This window comes from Anser cygnoides, chromosome 13 (genome assembly GCF_040182565.1).
Source record: "Anser cygnoides isolate HZ-2024a breed goose chromosome 13, Taihu_goose_T2T_genome, whole genome shotgun sequence".
NCBI classification, from domain to species: Eukaryota; Metazoa; Chordata; class Aves; order Anseriformes; family Anatidae; genus Anser; species Anser cygnoides.
The window spans coordinates 1,262,278-1,276,890 of record NC_089885.1 but is presented as its reverse complement, the minus strand read 5'-3'; the positions used below and the strand labels follow the sequence as shown (position 1 = coordinate 1,276,890).

General features: G+C 41.4%; 1 protein-coding gene across 11 annotated transcripts in view; it reads right to left on the bottom strand.

Annotated features, from left to right (window-relative positions):
- The window catches only part of GRIA3 (glutamate ionotropic receptor AMPA type subunit 3), a 606,096-nt gene that overhangs the window by 44,146 nt on the left and 547,337 nt on the right, over positions 1-14,613 (bottom strand). For 10 of the 11 annotated variants that reach the window (XR_007165837.2, XM_048070799.2, XM_067005236.1 and 7 more), the window contains 4 exons: positions 10,984-11,151; positions 9,272-9,376; positions 7,877-7,984; positions 6,479-6,685 (listed from right to left, as the gene is read on the bottom strand). Coding sequence is in view for 10 of the 11 variants with exons in the window: in XM_048070799.2 (XP_047926756.1) it covers positions 6,479-6,685; positions 7,877-7,984; positions 9,272-9,376; positions 10,984-11,151 (588 nt within the window). In the remaining variant the exon portion in view is untranslated. The remainder of the gene's footprint in view (positions 1-6,478; positions 6,686-7,876; positions 7,985-9,271; positions 9,377-10,983; positions 11,152-14,613) is intronic. The other variant, XM_067005238.1, reaches the window with a different exon arrangement.

Genomic DNA, 14,613 nt, shown 5'->3' with positions numbered 1-14,613 from the left:
TTAATCCCTATTAGAGCAAGCTGAATGAATCAGAACCCCTGCAGAGACTTGGCAATGACTCCACAAGAAGTGGAGCTGAGGTGGGAGGCGGGAGCCTCACCACCTGTCCTCGTGCACATGGACAGCCAGCTTGTTGAGGCAGGAAGAGGCTGGATCAGCTATAAGCATGTTTACTTTTTGTAGCATTTTCCTGGACTTGGAGAAATTTAATTCTCCCGAAGTAATATTTTAATTGCCAAAGTAGACACAGTGGTGCTCTTCCTAAGTGCTGATGCAGCATGCAATAAAGCCTGTATCTCCTTCATGAGCAGCTGAGCTCATGTGGGATGTTCCTGTGGGGTCTTTCAGAGGATGAAGCTGATGCTCTGTTTAGCACTGACAAAGCAGTTTTTAAATGCTCAATTGTTACCATGTTCTCATTCGTATCATACGGCATTTCTCTGTAAATGATTTTAAGTTGCATTTTAATATTACTAGGGATAGAAACATTTATTTTTCTGAAACACTTCAGTCTTCCTGCTTTCCTACCATATTTGATGGGCCTTCTACATATTGGGAACACCAATAAACATCCTCAGGTCTTAAATGAATATGCTGGCAATTGTTTCAGCAAAGGGAACGAGAATGAATTCAGACATAGGGTCTCAGGAAACCATCAACAACATGGGCCCTGAAAGTGGCCCAGCAAAAATCCAGCACCTGAGCCCCATTCCCCACCACCTCCTTGAGTATTAGTTACACTGGAGAGGTTAAAATCAGACCACTCTTTGCATATTTATGTAGATATATAATATTTGAAATGGAGAGAGCTTATGGAGAGCTCTAAGCACCCTAATGGATCATTAATAATTGCAGCATGGTTGTGAATCTCTCTACTTGTTATGGCCGCAGATAAGCTGAACCCATAAAAATTGAACTAGATTAAAAAAAAAAATAATCGCACAGCACAATCACAAACATGCCCTTCCCTGTGCAGAGTTGGAGGGGGGCAGTTAAGAACGTCAACAACTAAGCTTTGCTAATCACTCATGACTAATGGTGTTTCAAACATCATATTCACTGCATTTAAGCCGGGAGAGAAATGTCATGGATTCCTCTGAGGCTCGTTCTGTCTCTGCCTACCAGTGTGGGAAGACGGATTTAGGGAGGACATGCAGCACAGAGGCGCTGCCCACTCTGTTCAAAGCTGACCCCAGGGAGCTGCAAATCTCAAGACTCTTAAGAGGAGGGAAAAAAAAAAAAAGTAAATGGAAATATCCCTCTGCGTGGAGAAAGAAAAATGATAAGATGTTCCACCTCTGTAATCCAAAAGGAGGGATGGAATTCTTCTGCTTACAGACCTAAAGATGAGCCTTACTATCTTCAAAGACACGCACTAGAGGTAGCAAGAGATACCAGCTAGGCTTCTGCCCGTACGTCTTTTCTGGTTGTTCATGTCTGCAGGGCTGAAGAATTTCTTTGCTAGTGCATCACTTTCCAATAAGTGGGTCTGGGCTACGGTCACTCTGCAAGAGGTTTGTGTTATGGGGTGCCCCCCAGCATGCACCTATGTTCAGACTGAAGCAGAGGGACACTGTGCCAGCTGCTGACTGTCCAATTTCCATCGGGAGCCAGAGCTCCAGGCACCCCAAAAGCACTGAATGCAGGCACACAGTGGCATCAAAGAGACCACGTTGGGGTGACAACTGACTCTGAGCAGTGTAGGACTCGTTTGGGCACTGTGAGGTCTCCAGGTGCCAGGATGGGGTGTCAGACAGAGCAACACATCACCTGCAGTGCCTGCTGGTAAAAGCTACCTTGAGAATGGAGTCCACTATACCCAGGGATATCAGGGTGTGTTGAGGGGCCAGGTCACAAGGGTCCTGTGCTTTTAACACTTATTTAGAAACAACAGGTGAAATTGCAACAGCAACAAGCAGCATCGAGGTATTACTGTGTATTAACTGGGTAACATAAAAAATGATTATGGTATTAAAACTGCAGTTGGCCTCATCTGCTGTTAAGTACCTTCCTTGTCCAAAGGATGCCCACAGTTCTTCCCGAGATACTACTGTTGTCTTTGGCAAATGGAGAAAAGCAGCACGTCTGCTTTTTCATCTCGTGCCTCCTGCTCGGGGTGCAGGGTGGCTGAAGCCTGGTAGCGCCACTGCTGTGACACCTCCTAGTGCCTTTTAGTGTTTGTACCTGGCCTTTGCTACTGCCTGAACCAGCGGCAAGGGGTGGGTGGAGGGCTTCTCCTGCCTGCTGTGCAGGGAATGCTGCCATCGACTGAGAGCATGAGGGAATGTTTTTGAGGAGTGGAATTAGTCTTCCTCTCAGCTACTACTCAAAAGCTGTCCACATGGTCTTTTTGCTTCTGCTTTGAGGGCTGTGGTGGCTGGTCAGCCCGTTCAGGGCAGGGAGATGTGTAGGTGGCCTCGCTCTGACCAACACTGGAGGCTGCACGCAGCTGGGGGACTGCCTTCCCTTTACACCCCTGCTTCGTTCCTTCACAGTGTTTTACATATTCTGAGATTTTTATAAAGGCCTTTTTGTACCTGAGGAGAGTTTTAAAGGCTGTAAGGTCCATCTGCTCTTCCCAATCCCAGAGCATGTGTAGTTACAATTAAGATACGTGTTAAACCTACTGCCAATTAGCCTCAGCGATGTGAAAAGCATCAGGCCCTGGGAGGGAAGCCTTTCCCTGGCTGCACACTAAAGGAAGAGCAGCAGCATAGTTTGAGAGGGGAAGAAGCAATAAAAGCCTGCAGAAAGAGGCTTACCCTGCAGAGGAGAGCAGCCCATTGTCTGGAGCTCAGCAGCGGCAGGCACAAAGCCCCACGCACGTCTCTGCCTGCTCCTCAGTGCTGGCTGCAGGCAAGTCATTATCGGGTGGATCACGGGAGGGGAGCGCTTGCCATGCTGCTGAGGTTTAAATAGTGATTCACTCGTGCAAATTGAGGAGAGGTTAACTGCTTTACCTACACAGAAGGCAGGTGGCTGTCTGATCAGTCCCCAGTCCTTGGGTGAGCTGCACTGAGATGCATCAGTATGGGCTGGCTTCCCTATTTCATCTCAGGATATTAGAAGGAGCATAAATCAATTTATGTATTAATAACATGGCTATTTATCTTCCTCGACATGTATGCACCTTAAATCTTAATGGGGAATACGGCTTATGTGTAAGTCAAGTTTTAGGCTTGCACAGCAGTGAGAAAAAGTGGCACCCTGGTTATGCAGAAGCGTGAGCTTGGTGATGACTGCAGTGAGGAACCACTTTTCACCAGGAATGTCTAAAATGAAAGAAATTACTGATCTGGAAACATAAGTGTTTGGTAGACTTATTCTGATATTTCTAAGTCTCAGTTAAGAATGAAAAATACTCTTCTAAATAGAAATGTGCAGGAAAAAAGCTCTAACTACTTGCTTTGTTACTGTTAAAATTTTCCACTGTGTTCTAGAAATTTCTCTGAATTTGAAATTTCTCTTAGTTTTTGCGGTGTCCAGAGGCTGCGAGGACCTGGCTGCACTGCATCCTACAGGAAGCAAGAGTGACAGTTGCAAAGAACTGGCACACACTAAACGTTAATTACAGTTAATGAGGGTTTTGGCACTAAAACGCCATGCCATTCACTTCCTGTGACTGTGCTAAGAGCAGTTTTAGAGAAGTGTTGCGTGCATGGGGCTATGCAAAAAAGGGCACGGCATTAAAAAGGATTGGTAAGACTTCCCAGCAGCACCACGCGGTGGTTACAAGCCCGTTGGACCAGGAATATGCTGCATTTAACGTAGGAAACACTTGAGACAAATGCAATCTAGAAGATTGTGTTTGCTGCCGCAGCTTGGTTCAGCTGCTGGATAACTGGTACCAAAACCAATCAGGCCCCTTTTATTCCCCCACGTCTGTCTTCCACACATGCTAATAAAGGCATTTAAATCTAATCTCCCTATAGTCTTCCGAAAATGGAATCCGGAGGAGCCAAATATGACAGTCATTTTGCAGACAAGGCTCACAGGGGCATTAGGGGAAATGTACAGTTTTAGTTCCCTAATAGAGTTTTGAGCCCCTGAGAGATAAAGGACAGTCAGCACGTAAATGAAGCACTTGTTCCAAATAATTAGCACTTCTAGAGCATTTTTCATCTTCAAAGGGCTTTGTGCACATCCTTGTGAGTTGTGTACATAGCCCCCTCTCAACAGCTGGAGAAAGAGGCCATGGTGTTGACAAACAGGGCTGGGGAGGTCTGTGCTGAGTTCAGGGGCTGTTCCCCTGCTTACAGAAAGCCGGGTGGGTCTCTGCGCAGCTCAGCAGGATGGGGAGCTAGCTCAGCAGTGCCAAGCTGCAAGCATTAACCTGGGCCTCCAGTCAAACCTCAAGGGATGCATCTGACCTTTGAATAATAGAGCCTGCAGTTAAGAGGCTGGGTAACCGAGCTCACAGTGCGCAGAGAGGAGCTGTTGGGGGCCAGGGAGGGAAACGTTCCTCAATTTTTCATTAATGAGAAAACACAGATGAAAACTCTGGGCCAGGATACAAAAGAACAGACCTTTTTGCAGGGAAAAATGACAATGGCAGGGGTGTTTTAAGGTATGGCGGATGGTGCCCGTGAGGCTGTACTTTGCTGGTGTGGAAAGGTCACAAGCATGGCTGGGTCGAGGAGAAGTGGCTTGGGCTCAGTCTGATGCTATGGAGGCAGAGCTTCCTGAGTGAGGCTCATCCCAAGTGGCTGTGGAAAAGGCAACTGCTGCCAACCTGCTTATCCAAGCAAAGGCTGGGCTGAAATAGGAATATGGCTCAGGTCTGCGAGCCCTTAATACAGATGGATCCTGAATCATTCAGCAGCTGCACAGCCTAATCTTACTTGGCTCACGTCACGGAGGCAGTGGACCGTATCGCACCTTTCCTCCTCTGGCATAGATGGTCCCTGCGCCCTGGCTGTTAGCAGTAATTTCAGATTCCCTTTGTTAGTTTTTATTTAATTTTTTTTTTGGCGTATGATATGACTTTTCTTTTAAGTGAATAAACTGTTTCATTGCTTGTCACTTGCAAATATATCAAAAGAACCCAATTACAGCTAATACCCTTGATATTTCTTGAACCACACACTGGGAAACTGAGGATTTAAATTTTCATTGCAATGCAATCTTGCTCGAAACTAAACTAAACCTTCTCTTCAGAAGTTCTCAACATACTTGTGTTCTCTAAGAGAGGTAACACTTTTCCCGAATCACAGAACTGAGGCACTGAATGTTCAAAAGACTTGCATAATGTCAAACCTCAATGCAACAGGAAAGTAAAGATACACCCCAGGGTTCCAGACCCCTGTTTACTTTCACTGGGAGATTTCCCTCCCTCCCCTCAGTACAACACCACAAAACCATTGTTGCTTGTATAAAATCTTTTGAAGTCGAAAAGGCTACAAAGTATATAACAAGGGATTAGCACTGACTGCTCCAGAGAAAAAAAAAACTTTTTGAAAATCCTGCAACTACTTTTAAAAAAGACTGATTTGAAAAGAGTTATCTCACCACACATTTTGCAAGAGATGATGATATGATGTTAACACAGAGGAATTTTGAGGTGACTTTTAGAAACTACACTCAGCAAGGGAACAAAAGGAGGCAATGGAAACCACTTCTGCTCAGATATTTTTAATAAAGGAAAGATTGTTAAAAATAAACCGTAAAGATTGGGTGGAATCACAAATCACCTCATTAGCATTTGGGGGAAAAAAAAAAGCAAAGATGACATATCAGCTTGTAAAGTCTTTTCTGCAAAGCCAACTTTCTCCCCCTTCCATCTGGTTTATTTTATCAGCAGTCCAAAATTCGCATTTCCAAAGAAGTTTCTAAAATGGCAATTCCAGACTGTTTTTGCTGGTTTTGTTCTTACTAAAGAAAGCAACGTACACCCAATATAGAAATATAAAGAGGAATGTAATGATTTAGACTTTTTTTTTTTTGTCTGACAGTTCATTTTAAAAGATAAATCCAGGGTTTAAACAGAAAAAGTTGTGGGTGATTTCAGGCCTGCATTGCTTCCTATCCTGAAAAGCAAGCATGGGGCTAACTGAGCCTTTAGTCAAACACAATCTGACATCAGTGATCCAGTGAGGCTCAGCATTGTAGGATCAGACCTTTAATAGCAGGGGCAGCCCTCATCACGTACAGGACTGAGAAAGAAAAAGGAGACGTCGCAAATAAAAAAACAGCACATGAAGGGCAATCTGGAAAATCTGCTGTAGATAAGGAACTTGAAATTTGCCCAGTGCTACTTCTCAACATTTTGTGGAGTCCGATTTGGAGAACAGTGACAAAATGTGACACTTTCCTACAAAGAAATGGTTAGGAAACTGTGCTATAAAAATAGCATTACAAAGAAATACCTAGAATTTTAAAAGTGGTATTCAAACATACGACCTTTACTTTACAGTTTATTAATTTTGAGCATAACTTTTTATAATAAAGAACATGAAAATGAAGGTTAAGAGAAACTTACCCCATAGACCAGTTCACCCACCATGCCATTCCATATCTTAGTCTCAGGGTCCCTAGCTCCATATTTCCCATCTCCAACAATTGACAGTTTGTATTTTATTCCAACATGTTTTGCTATTTCAGAAGCTAAGTCTACACAATATCCTTCATATCTCTCATTCCCTTCTAGTTGTTCATGGTTTTTCTTATACATTACATATGGTGATTCCTTTGAAACAAAAGTAAAGATCAAAAGTCTATGAATGTAAAATACAGCTTTAAAACACAAAAAATGAGAGCTGTTATTATCCTTACTTTATACCACTGGCAAGTATTTACAATATTTCTCTACTTTGGTACAGAGATCAGGAAGACAGACTTTTGCAGGTTGAAAATCCTTGGCATGGTCCTACAGTCACACATACTACAGATTTTATTCCTACTATGGACCCATTGAAGACAACATGACTATTCAACTTTAACAGTTACATTATTGTCTGTAAGATTAGGCCTAATTTTTATGTTATTAGACAGTTGATTAGCATCACTGCAGTAATAATTCAGTTTTTAGTGTATAAAGAACTGACATACCCAACACCTGCAGCATCAAAATAATTTGCTAAGGCCCCCATGGCCTAGAATGGGGCACTGATGGGGATATTTTCAAAGCAGCCTAAGGTAAGCTAGGCTAAAATCCTTGGCAGTGATTTTTGTCACTAAATTCCCTTAGCCTTCTTGGAAAATTCTAGCTGAAATGCTGATTATATCTCACTAAATTCATAGGAGTATAAAATACAGTGCTTCAGGAAACAGCATAAAATTGGCTCATGCTTAGTAGAATCGTAACAGGCATAAAAGTCACAAATAATGCTACACAGAACACATTTGGTAGAGGCACTGGGACTGACACAGGTGCTGCTGTTTACGAGACACAGTAAGAGCAGTACTCCTCTGGAAGTGCATGGGTATAGATAGCTTTACTCCCAGTGCTAGAGCATTTCCAGTTCTCTACAGACTTCCTTGTGCCACCCTTCCTCAGCCCACAGGGGTTGAGTTTACAGAAGCTGTACCTGAGTGAGGGGTGCAAGATGTGACCCTAGAGCGGGAAGGCCAGACCCTGCAATAATCATTTACATACATGCACAACTTCACTTATGTGAGGCGTTTGACTGAGTTCAAGTGTCTGAGAAGCAGGGAAGCACACTGCTGAGCTCAGCGGGACTCCTGTGAGTAAAGTCACTGATACACATAGAAGCTTACACTGTCAAGCCCTCAGCACATATCTCGAAGATACTGAACTTTTCAGTCACTTGAAGTCATTTAGCATTCAACATTTGCCTCCTGGCAAGGTGTCTAACACATCTCAGGAGCTGTGCATCTTATTTCCTAAACACAAACACACTAAGAACATGAAACTTACCAAGATGGTAGTGACAACTATAGTTCTGTTCTCCACGGATGAAGTGTCATTAGAGGGCAGCTGATCTAATGCTGGCACAAATCTTTCATATTCATTCCAATAACCAGCCTATAAAAAGGGAGATTGTTAATGTCATTACATATTTTTACAAGGACTCTGGTGCATTAATTTATAACAAGAACTCTCAAAAGATATGATTTTGTAACATTTATGCAGGGCTACATGAGCTTTAATAAATACAAGCTGAATCTAAGTGAAAATACATATTAAATTCTCACTATCTATATTCACATTGTTATGGTGCCTGTAGGATAAATTCCTCTCTATCCACAGCATAAGGATTAACTATAGATGAGAAAATAAACTCCATAGCACTTTGAGTAAAATTATTTGATTTTGAAATGTTTATCCATATTCTGCTGCAGTTCAGACAGTGCATACAGTACCTGTAGATGTGTCTGAACTAACTTTTGAGTAGATGCACAGCCACTGTTAGCAATGCAGGCACAGTAGCTTAATCTTTGAGGTGGGTTACAAAACCCTCGGTGAGTATGAGGTGACTATTTGTCATCTGGCTTGTGCCGACCTTCATAGTGCTGTGGCTACGTTGCTACGCTATCACACTGGTTTTTATATTTCTGCACAATACAGCAGTAACACTTATGTCTGCACTGTAAACCTTGCTGAATGGCTGGGCCATGTCCAGAGGTATTTTGTTATCAAGTATGTGCAGAATTGTTTAAGGAGTCTCACTGGTGACTAAACAGGTTACGTACCTATCATCAGGTGTCTATCATCAGGACTTATCTGTCTCATACACTCAGACTCATCTCTTGATACTCCTGAGAGCTTGCCTACCTAATTATTTTTGAAAATTTGCCCTAAATTGCTTTTATAACAGGGACCTAGCCAATCATGCCACTTAGGATCTATACTTTATTTAGGAGACAAGAACAAGTAGTGAAAATCCTAATTAAAACTCAAATTATTTTCTATTAATTTCAGAAGGTTTCTAAAATACTCTTACTCCAGCTTCCCTACTGCTCTGATGCCTCTTATGGAGAGGAAGGGAAAAATGGAGAGGAGTTTAGGAGATTGGGCTGAGCACAGGGACATGACAACAGGTAGCATGCTCAGCAGTGGAAAAGCTCCACGTGGCTTCTAATGGAAGAAGTGGTGCTAGAAGTTGAAATGGAAACCTATGAAGATATTAAGCAGGATGAGTGATTTGGTTCAGGAACAAAACAGAACAAGGTTCCTGGAGGACAGCAAGAAGGTAGGGATTCCTCTGGGTCCTGTTTTTACAGAGGCTGCATAGTATTTTTGAGTTCCATTAGTTTGTTGGAATAAATATTTCTGAAGGTATGGAATTTAAATGCCTATCATGAAACTCACCTTCCTTGATCCAGCAGCCTTCATTTCATACACATCAATTGTGTAATTTGTTCTTCGCCCATAGGTGTCGAACTGGATGTTCCCTGTCATTCCTTGAACCTGCACCTTAAGGCAATAAACAGAAAAAAACAACCAACAAAACGCTTTAATAACAGAATCACTCTATTTTTTTTTTCCTCTGTTACATTTTACAGGAACTCACTAGCTCTAGAAAAATTTTTATCTATATGAGAGACTTGTAGCAGTTCTGACACAGTCAGTGGTATTCTTTGTAATAAAAAAGCCCCAATTCTCTGTTTCAGCTGTACATATTCTTTGTTAGTTAGTACTCAGCTGGTGACTCACTACTGCAGAGTGAGCTGCATTTAAGTGTAAGTGAAATTAGCCCTGCATGTATGTTAAATGTAAGAAAGACTGATTCTGCCATGCTTAGTCACACTGGGTTTGCTGATACAGAATGGAGTATCAGTGATGCACCTGCAACAATTCAATGCCATTAAACCCCTCACAGTATGGCATAGAGTGATTTGTGACATGGACCAGAATCTCATATCGTTGCTCATTCTGGGAAGTGCTTTATTTTAAGATTAGTCCCAGTGTAGGAGAAAGGAATGAATGTCTCCTCTGAATGAACACAGACAATTGTCTCTACTGCTTATGGAGCTTTGGTCTCAATCTGGATGGATGGGTATATAGACGGTAAGTGATTATCGTTACCTACTCACATGAATCATTTTAAGGGGAAGTATGAAATACTTTGTTTCAGAGAAAAAATCTTTCTTATTTCCCTGTATGAAAGGGTAAGATATTTCCATTTATCACTTATCAACACTGACAAGCTGTCATCTTAGGCAAAGCGGTAACAGTCTGAAACTGCGGTAGGGGTAAATTATCTTTAATATTTAACAAAATGCTGTAGAAGCTACAGAATGACTAATGGAAAATTGGTCAAAGGGAAACTGTGAAATCATGGTCCCTGGAGATGTTCAGGGCTGGTTACTGATCCGCTAATTATGGTTAAGAGATGGTGCAATCAGATTTGTTATGATGCATAGGGATGGACTCCATAAAACAGTCAAAATTCCTTGGACCCCAAATTATCCAGTGAGACAAATCAAGAATGACATTTAAGTAGTGTAGTAGTGTATTTTTTTTTTATTAGTAAGTGGATCTGAACCCTTTGTAAAACAGTTTTTGATTTCAAGAGTCTGGAAGAATATGTAAGTTATTCCCATCTCCAAAAACCTAAAGGTGTGGAAGGGACTTTGAAAGCCAAATCTGTCACTAAAAAGGTTTTATCAACTGTGGACTGAGTAAATGCATTTGTAGGGTAGCTGGCATATAATTTGCAGCCAGATTGGAGTTGCTGTGCCTGCTTTTGGCATTTGCTGGAAGCTGTCTGGCTACCTTAGTACAACAGTGACTGTATGTCTCAGCAGAGCTTGTTAGGTCAGGTTCATCCTGGTGCGTATTGAGACATGAGCACTGTGCATTTGACACCTTTTGACTTCAAATTTAATTTATTTCTATCTTTGGTGGGAAAATGCAGCACTTTTCAAGACACTTTTCAATGTCTCACTTGCCATAAAGTTCAAACAGATGGCACAAATTTTTTAACTACTGTGAAGGTTAAACTTAATAAACATCTCTACATGTGTGGGCAATGCTACATTAGTGAATATATCCCATAGCCACGGTATGTTTGCCCTTACCATTTTCAGCGCTCTTTCTATATCAATTCCTTGGCTCCACGGTACTGCAGGGTTAGCCAGGCAGTCTCCGGCACTACCTCTCCTGGAGACATCAACACGCTGCCTTCGCAGGTAACGGAAAGCCTCTGCTATGACTAGGACTGCATCATGGGTCAGGGCAGACGTATACTAAAATCGATGCAAATAAAACGTGACAAACTGCAATCTTAGAATCATCCTAGATTTATCAGGTCTAGTCCTTCTCTAGTTAAAATGCTCTTAGAAGAACCATGCATACAAGCCCTTTTGCTTGCAGTCTGTCTTGCCACAGATGCTTTGCATTGTTAAACCATTCCACTTATATCAAATAACAAATTAAAAATATTTTCATTTTGCGTAATACAGAACAGCAAAATAACAAAACCAGTTTACAGCTGCACGAACTTTAAGTGGAAGCTTGCTCATCTAAATGAGGTCATTACAAAAATCTGCAATTCCGTGCTGGCCCCTACTGCTACTAATAGCAAAGAAGAGCTCATATTTGTTATTTGCTTGGAAAACTTTTTTTTTTAACAAGATTGCCAAGACAGTTTCGAATCGAAGGTAACATAAATCATTTCTGTTTGGACCACAATCCTGATTAGGTAGCATCTGTGGCTGGAAATAGATCAAATAACTTTTTTTAGTAGACAGATATACAAACAAGTAATCACAAAATACATGTTAGGCATTACATTTCCTTGGTAATTGCCCATCTGACTTCTCTCACACTGTAAATCTGAGGAAGGTGATAAGCTTTGTGTAGCAACAAGTCTTCAACAAAACCCCAAGACTCCTTTACAACCTGTTCATGCTGCTGTCAACTTCATCCATTGCTGGACATATGTATCTGGTGACATCTCCCAATGCTATAAATTTAATAGCACCTACAAAATATCATAGAGATTTTTTTTTTCAATTTCTTCCACATCTTTATACGAGAATGAAGAGGGAAAATAAAAGATGAGTGGAAGGGCTATCTGTGTGTACTGGTGTGCCTGCCCTTCTGCCTATCTACGTACTCAGCCACTCTCTTTGTGGATAAGACTTCCTAAATTCTGAGGCAGTTAGTTCTGTCCTGTAGGGCAGGTCAGCACGAGTAGTGGTCTGAATTTCTTAAAAATGTGTATCATCTTATTGCAAGATCTTCAGTTTAATACAAAGCTTCAGGAAATCTGAACAGAACAAGGCATAACCGCGTGTGCAGATCAAGACAAGCAGATCTGATAAAAAGGAGCACAAAGGTAGCATTATGAAGGCTTTACAGGAGCCTTTCTTACAGAGTTTTAAATGACAACAGTTTATAAACCCTTACTCAGCGTGTGTGGGGTGTTCTTGCTCTGACTGTACCTAGTACAGGCATTCTGTTGACTCTGCCTACCTTTACCTCTTCTCATGGTGCTGGCCTTGCAACGCTCACCCTCTCCTCTTTAATAAGTTATCAAAGACTACATGTCACATCCCACACAACAACATGGAATCAGATAGTGATTTTAACAGCTATTTGTTCTTGTCTTAAAAAAAATCTTGTAATAGCCATCCAATCTAGGACTACATAAAACTTACACAGTGATATTTTTTTTCAGCAGACTGCGTCAATTGTCAGTAACCTTAATGCAGTCCCTTCCAAGTCATGCCAAGAGAGCTATCTAATTTTCTACTTTATTTGAATTCTACTTATAAATGCATGAGCATGCAAAGAGAAAAAGAGAGAGGGAAGGGAAAGGGTGATAGAATACAGAATAAATTAAACATCAGGGCTTTAATCTCTAGGCAATTTTATTTCCTAATCAAAAATATTGTACATCAATTTTTAAGTATGCTTTTTGTCTGATTGACAAATACTGTGCACATTTCTGTAATGAGTGGTACATTTGTGGAAAGGTAATGTAATCTCTGTGTTTGTACCATATATTTAAGATTATTTTTTTAAGGATAGAGAATAATTTTTCCCTTGAGGTAAATTGCTTTCAAGTGGAACAAAATCTTCCCAGGTTAACTTTATATATTTCAGAGCTTTAAAGATTAGTACAACACTTATCTTTGCTTCTGCCTCACTGTTAGGAAGCTTTAGAAAGCAGGACTAGCTCCTAATCAACAGGGAACAATACACTGAGTTTTATGGGCCTCTGTTTGCCTTTCTGAGCTTTCTCTGAAATGCCAGCAAGGCTGTGGGATGGTGTGGGATTAAGATAATTTGCCTTCCCCAATGAAATCACATCCACCTGCAGGATGGAAAAGACTGCAGTGAAGTATCCGGTCCAACACTTCTGAAATAGGACCACTCAGAATAGACTATCCCTGACATGTTTGTTAAATCTGTCGCTTTTAAACTCACCGTCAAAGGGGTCCATTTACCTCTCATGGTACATTTTACTGTGCTTAACACCACTTTTTTTTTTTTTTCTTCTGTGCTTGTTACAAATCATCTCGATTGCAAATTCAGCTGACTGCTTCCTGTCCCCGTCTTGGCAGACATTTGAGTTATGCCTACATTAGAGAATTGAACTCTGCCAAGACTTGGGTGAGGGCAGATGAACTCAACTGACCACAGTTGTTTGGTGACCAGAACCATCCTAGAGTGGTTTGGGCCAGCCCAGCCTGCATCCCACCACTTCCCATGCACGGGACAGGACTCGCTGACAGGTAGTTTGGATGCAGCCACCCTTTATAGATGCTAAGACACTTTAACAGCTTGGGTATAGCTAGACCAGTTTAACAGCTTGGGCATAGCCACACCATGTTTCTTGGTGGCAGGACCGGAGAACAGTCTCTAGCATTGTTTAGCTTACGGTAGTGATGAAATTCAGGAAAACAGCGGATTATTTTCTTTTCTCTACCAACCTTCTATTTACTGGAAGACTATTACTACACACCACTCATCAATTCCTTCTTATTTATAAACTAAAAAGAGGGATTTTTACCCTTTTTCATAGTGACACTTTTTTTCCCTATCTTTTTCAATTCTCTCTCAGCTTGTTCTCCCTGGTTTACTTCTTCCAAGAAGCTGGTGCTACCAGCTGTACAGGCTTTCTGCTGAAAACCATCAGTAGTCTGAGGTCCTCTTATCCCCCACCAGTCCCTGGTTTTATTCAACTATTTGTATTGGTGCAAAAGAACAGGTCTAATCAAAAGAATAAGAAAAGGAAAGGATGTAATAGGAATATTAATAATATGCAGTGATCCTAAAAGATTTTATAACTCGAAATATTGACCAGAGCATCCTTGATGCACTCCTTGATTGGACAGTGAATAGCACGCCCCCTTTACCATATAGATGCCGAGGCAGAACAAATCTGTGGGAGATATTAACATGCTGCAAGTCTCCTAATAAGAGTAACCTTTAGTTCATCTAATCTAGGACAGTTTCAGTGAACTTGGGACATAACAAATTTGGAAAATATTACTGGTTGCATTGGAAAATGTCATTGGTTAAATGCTCTAATATCCAGAGCATTTCAGTAAAGGACAGCAGTGAAAACACGTTTAGATTATGAGGGCAACAGTCAGCAGTGACTAGCAGGCAGCAGAGGCCCTTCGGTGAATCCAGAGCTACTTAATTTTTCACAAGAAATTTTCTGTTAGCATTAAAATTGACCAGCAGCCCACAGT